Source organism: Varroa destructor, unplaced genomic scaffold (assembly GCF_002443255.2).
Source record: "Varroa destructor unplaced genomic scaffold, Vdes_3.0 BEIS01000001.1, whole genome shotgun sequence".
Classification (NCBI taxonomy): domain Eukaryota; kingdom Metazoa; phylum Arthropoda; class Arachnida; order Mesostigmata; family Varroidae; genus Varroa; species Varroa destructor.
This window is the reverse complement of record NW_019211454.1, coordinates 43,862,026-43,868,352: the sequence shown is the minus strand read 5'-3', so window position 1 is coordinate 43,868,352 and position 6,327 is coordinate 43,862,026. Positions and strand designations below refer to the sequence as shown.

At 46.8% G+C, this 6,327-nt stretch overlaps 1 protein-coding gene across 1 annotated transcript; it reads right to left on the bottom strand.

Annotated features, from left to right (window-relative positions):
• Positions 1 to 6,247, bottom strand: LOC111255300 (uncharacterized). Its single transcript, XM_022817107.2, has 2 exons — positions 3,923 to 6,247; positions 1 to 3,706 (listed from the first exon to the last, which is right to left on the bottom strand). Exons 1-2 carry the CDS (start codon positions 5,021 to 5,023, stop codon positions 3,599 to 3,601), a joined length of 1,209 nt encoding a protein of 402 aa, XP_022672842.1. The 5' UTR covers positions 5,024 to 6,247; the 3' UTR covers positions 1 to 3,598.
• Positions 6,248 to 6,327: the final 80 nt, after the last annotated feature.

Genomic DNA, 6,327 nt, shown 5'->3' with positions numbered 1-6,327 from the left:
TATTTTCGGCGTAAACAGTAAAAATCGCTACGCTATTTTAATTATCTCATATTATCTATTATTAGTATTATGAAAAATAAACTAGAGTAAATTGGAGCTATGCTAAGTTAGATCCTAGTACATTTTTGGTGCGCTTGTGATTTTTGACGAGCAGATATCTAGTCCCGTTAATTGGCGACGTAAAGCGATCAGTTACGGAGAACAGAAAGGAATCGAAGATAAACTATGTATCGAAAACCGGCGTGTTATAAAATCGGAAGTGGAGTAGCATTCTGCTTTTGGTGATCGATAAAAAAATACTGCGTTATTATATTAATACATCAGTAGATACAACAATACGATACTATGGACCGGATCTTCACTCTTCATTGGTCGTAATAAGAGCGCGGGTAGACGAACGGATGAGCTTCTAGATAGATTTCTGTGTTTCTTTCTTTTGCAATTATTATTGTTCGCTCTGTTACAGGGATTCTTGTCGATGTCTGTGTGGTACTATTAGCAATAGTACTTTGTGGCTGTCTTTTTTCGGGTTGCTGTTAGCCTTCATATGGTTCTACTATCATATTCTCATCATTGTAGGTCTCCATAATCCGTCCACACCTATTGTACATATTAGTTGAACTCAATACCATCAGTATCATCTGAATATCACCATTGTGACTACAAGTAGTAGTAGTAGTAGTAGTAGTAGTAGTAGTGCAACCAGCTTCGTCATGCTCATCACTATCATTGCTGCTGCCGCTGCTAAATCACACGCAATCTGTATCTCGTCCATATATATATATAGATGAGCGTGTCTGTATGGTTAGGCGTTCGCGGGTTCGTACTCTCGCGAATGTTACTGCAGTTACTATTTTCCAAATTGTAATGTTTGTTTGTTTGTTTGTTTCGGTTGTTACTATTGCGGTCGTTGCTTTTGTCAAGGCTGCAGGCAGTTATTATAGGTGGTAGTGTTGTCTTACAAAAGCAGTACTAGAATAATAACAAATGGTTTATCTTCTGTTATTATTGTTATGGTTATGATCATCCGCAGTGTGGCTTCGTTTCTCCTATCATTTAGATGGGATGGTCAGTGCCGTCGCCCAGCAATACCATAAGGACATGAGTCAAATCGAAGTCAAGTGAAAGCTTGAATTCATGTATCCAACAACTGTTTACTTTACCAGTAATATACTAGAAGAACACAATTTTTCTAACGCTTTTGTTCGCTCTATCCGGTGTTTGCTACTACTTCTTTTTCATTCTGTCTTTTCTCCGTAGTATTATTATCAATATCAAGATCAATCATTACGTTTTTTTTTTTTTTTTCCGCTCTGTTAGCTAAAATCACTTATTTACTCGACGATAAGAATAATCAGCTATTTACCGCTGTCGTTGATCTTGATAGTAGAGATGTTATAGTAGTATATCGTTGCTTGTTCTATTAGTTTAAGGCTAGTCTGATTGTTGTTTTCGTGGATCACTGTTACTTTCGTTTTGCCTTTCTTTTCGTTGCACATCGTTTTTGTCTTCTACAAATTGAACAGCCGCATCCATCCGGTAGCCGAGCCAGTCGTCGTGAGATTATTTATTTGAACACGATTGATAGAAAAGGGAAAATTTCGACTATTTTGCCTTCCTTTGTTTCCACAGTTTGGGAAAAAGCAAATGCTCATTTCGGCCAGACGCCTGCTCAGCGCCGGTTCGTATAGTCGATTAGTACACCTAGATCGAAACTGACATTTGAAGAAGGGGAGCGGGGGCTTTTTCTGATGAGGAAATGCATTTCTCAAACAGAAGTATTTTGATATAAGACAAATGTCCAATTGCTATGGATAATAGAGTATCGGGAAAAAAACGGGCCCGTAAAAGTGAAATATTAAATCGAATCGAGACACAAAAAAATCGAGTCATAGCAATCATTGGGGAAATTCAGGTGTTAGAGAAAAAGGAACAATGAACGAAATGAAGATCACAGAAAACAAAGGAAAGAAGAGTACGCAAGGTAAGGTAGAACAGGACGAAAAAGAAGCAACCTCAAATTAGGGGTCTCGTGACTAGAATATATGTATATATATATATGTATGTATGTATGTATATATATATATATATATATATATATATATATATAAATGCATATTTTTAACAAAAACTGTAGGGGAGTCGAATCTTATCTCAGCCTCGTCTCCTCGGGAACCGATGAACGAACTGCGCTTAGATTCTCCGAGAAAACTTATCCCTGCGGTTTCGGACGGAAGGACGTGTCTGTCGGATAGACTGATATAGAGATGTTTATCTTTGTCTTTTGTCAACACTCTTGAAAGAATAGCTGTTGTTGTCATTGTTGTGTCTTGAAATCGTCATCTTTTGTCTGCACTTCGAATGGAATGGATATAGCGTATACTGTGTCACATATGTGTCTTGTACACCTTGGTCAGCTGCTGCTGTTGTCGTCATAGTCGTAGCAGTAGTAATAGTTGTTGTTGTTGTTGTTGTCGTTTTGCTGGATCGCATCGAGCAGATGTGGATGTTTTTGCAGTTGTCGTAGGTCCTCATCTGTTATTTGTAGGCCTGTCGCTCGTCGTCGTTACCTCATTCTCCTTGCTTGTTGTCTTTTTGCTGATCGCAGCTGGGGTGCTGGCTAATCCTTCCTTTGGTTTCGATTGGATCACTCTGTCCGGAGCCGGACGGCCAACTCTTCGATTGCGTCTCGCTCTGAAGGCCGTCCCGTCACGTCCGTCCTGCTGCCGCCAGCGTGTCTGGTCTGTCTGACGCTGCCAAGCAGGAAACTCACTGTAGCAAGGCCCTCGCGCACCACTCGTGCCGCTTCGAACTGATCCCACTAATTTAGCCGTCAGCCCACTTGTCTTGAAACACTAGGGCCAACATGGATGCCTGCCATTTTCTTCTGTGCGTACGCCGATAAAGTGCGATGGGCCTTGCTAACGCTCCCTCTCGCCCTGCTCTGTGTCCTCCAGCCCGTCAACAATGGAACTTTCCCAGTGGTCATCCAATTCTTGGATTTCATTGTCGTTGTTCTTGTCTGTTATCGTCTGTCGAGTCTGCTTCCCTATTTGGTGAACTTTACTTGGGCGAAATTTCTTGAAGAATCTTTTTTTGTCACTTGTTGCCGTACTTCATTTTGTTGTCGAGCCAGTTACGTACTGGGAAAATACCATCTTGGCAGGGAGAAAAGCTGTTGAGTTCCCTCAAGCATGGCAGACCCGCCGCCAGTGTCCGCGGCGCCACCCCCTGAGCCAACAGTGACGTTAGCTGATGCGGCTGTATTACCCCCAACACCGTTCACAGAGCCCGAACCTACACAAGCACCTGCCGCTGCTGTTATTGTTGCTGCTGCCTCCTGGTGGCTCGACCTGTTGCTGAGATCAAGGCTTTTGGAGCCGATTCCCAGATTGAGCGCCAAAGCCGGACTCGAAGTCCGTGATGTTAGGGGGCTGCTGTGAGCGCTATTGCCGAAGGCGCCGAGAGCCGGGGCTGCGAGACCGGTCAACTCGAGGGAAGCCGTTTGGGCGAGGGAAAACACCCCCGAATCCAAGATGGACCTGGAGGCTTCCGCTTGTGGGGCGGCTGAGCCGCCGCACGAGGGCGGTCCTGCTGGTCAGTAATGATCAGGCAGGCCCATATGCAGTGATCGGGCGATCTCCGAGTCTACGTTTTCGGGAGGAACCCCCACGTTGGTGAGCAACGATTTGAGCACAGTTAGTTCCTGCAATCACATAAGCGAAAAATAACAGTGAGAGGGGACATCCCGTATTGGACAAATCATATCATCAATGACTGACACAGTACGTCTTCAAGTTTGGGGTGGTCCCTCACCTGTCAGGCAAGCATCGCTGAACTAAAGTACAGCAGAAATAAAACAATAAAGCAGGCAACACAAACGAAAGCCAAACGAAAAACCGAACCAATCGTCCCAACTTACCTTAGTGAGCATCTCAACTTTTTTTCTGAGGCCTTCGTTTTCGCGGTTCAACTCAGTCACTTTTCGTTCGGTGTCTCTTGTCCTCTGCTTTGCCTTTTCCCTACTTTTCCTCACTGCGATATTGTTGCGTTCCCTCCGCCTTCTATATTCCTCCGAAGTCTTGTCAACGAACTTCTTTCCAGTCTTCTGCATGACGTTCGGCTGCTTGAGCTGCGCTTTGTGGGCCAGAACCTGACCGGGAAGGCCGCTTAGTCCATTGTGCGCAATACCTCCGAGGTGTCCATTCTGAAGGCTGCGATGCTGCTGGTTCAGATCGTGTGAAAAGATGTTCACAGGAACAGTAGGCGCAGGTCGAGGTACTTGCGCCTGGTGCACCGTATGCTGATGCATCTGATTGCCGGCCACGCCGGGAACATTTACATTGCCGGGTAAGATCTGACCGGACGTGCCCGATAAGGCCGGGAAGGCCGCCGCCAGGAGATTGCGCCCATAGGCGGCCTCCCGATTGTAGTCGTTCTGATCCAGCGGTTCCCTCTTGATAGGCACCGCAGGAGAAGGGGTGTCGAAGCGGTCTGGCGATCCGGTTAACCGCTCGCTGTACTGCCCAATGTTAGCTAGGCTAAGACGACCGCCGCGCTGTTGCTGCTCGGTGAGTAGATCCGTGAACAAGATATCGGACTCACCAAGATTTGAGCCTTGCGAGCTCTCCGATGACTGGGAGCTGCCAAGAGACGACGTCAGCGAGGTACCACTCAAACCACTTCCCCCACCGCCACCACTGCCGGCGTTGTTCTGTGCCGCGATGAAGTTACCGAGGTCGAACCCGCCGAGATCAGACAGGTCCGGAACGACGCAGCCGTCACCGAACTCAAAATGGCTGAGACTGCCCGAGCTAGGAACTCGGGCTGTGGTCGGGCTACTGTTAGCCGAGCTAACGGACAGTGCCGGGGTGGCGGACGTCGGCGACGAGCTGGCACAGCGCTGGCCGCCGGCGAACAGCGCCGCTGGGGCGGACCCGCTTGCCGGCTGCTGGTTCGATTGTCGCTTTGGGTCTTCACCACTGCTCACAGTCTCATATATTTGTCTGTCTGGAGAATCCATGTCGGAGCATGTTGCGGAACGCTCACTATTTGTAGGATTTATTTTGGCAAGTGGCTGTAGGCACTAGCAGATGGCGGCACGCTCCGACGATCGTAGGATAGTGGCGGCAGGTCGTGGCTGCACGAGCCACGTGACGCCGTTTGCTAATGGCGGAGCCGGTCAACGCTCACGCAGCCGATTTTTACGCAGAAGCTTACAGGAAGGAAGTAAGTTTAGGAGGGAGTCGGGTTATGCAATCTTGCCGTGCTGTTGCTCTTGTTGTTATTGCGGTAGTAGCCTTTGCGATGCTTTTTTCGTTTGGTTCAACACTCTCGACGACGGGTCCGCTATATCGCGATGGGAGGTGGTATAAGTTTCAGTTTTGCGGGTAGATGTTCGACTTTCTGTCCTTTGAGTTTCGGTTTAGCAGTTTCAGCATGGATATTTCTTTGCTTCCGCTGTGTTTCTAATTGATCACTGAACAGTGCGGATACGTGCACTCCAATTGTTTTTTGTAGATTGTAGCTCGTTGTCGTTGGCCGTGCATCCGTCCCTACGTGCTGTACGCGCTTTGATTAAACAGCTTCTCTGGCACTGTGTCGATGAACGATGTCACTTCAGTCACGTAATCCAATGGCACCAGAGGTAGTCACTTGTTCGAAGCACTAACAACAAATTGACGATGATTCACAGAACTCCTGAAGAACAGATACCTGCTTATTCTTTTCCCGTTTGCTTGCCCCTTCGTTTACTGAATTTTGTTTTTACTACGTTCCTCTTTGTGCTTGCCGCTTCGCTGCACGAGCACACAATGCGAAGGCAATGAGCGCAATACCCAAAGGGCCTTAGTGTATTTGTGAGGCACTGTGCCAACGTCAACTTGGTCGTTCGGTCGGTAAATCTTTACCGTTTACTTCGAATTGTCGTAATAACACTTGTAGTAGAAGTAGCATTGGCAGCAGCGGCAGTAATAGTTACTGCTATAAGTTGAATATCGCAATTGTTTCTGTTATGCTGATAGTTGTAAGAGTGGTAGAAATAGTTATACGGTATTGTTATTGGTATTATTGTAGATTGATAGATTAGAGCACCTAGCACTAAGTGTGAATGTGGATTGGAGTTCGCTTAGAGCCGGCTGCAATGCAGTGCAACCTAGCTTTCGTCACGATACTAAATAAACGGAGCGGAGCAACTTAGCGCACTTCCGGACTCACTGCCTAGCCCGACGACGTCTCAATATTGAATGGGGCAACGGTAGCGCGGAAACTGTGAAATTGCCCACGGCTCGCAGACCCTCGCTAACTAGTAAAAGCGGAGAGAGAGCG

What these genes read in the sequence shown, in the direction of transcription:
- LOC111255300 (XM_022817107.2), bottom strand. Translation starts at nt 5,023, where the DNA reads ATGGATTCTCCAGACAGACAAATATATGAGACTGTGAGCAGTGGTGAA. An exon ending in AAGTTGAGATGCTCACTAAG is followed by an intron (nt 3,707 to 3,922) that starts GTAAGTTGGGAC and finishes ATGTGATTGCAG; the next exon opens with GAACTAACTGTGCTCAAATC.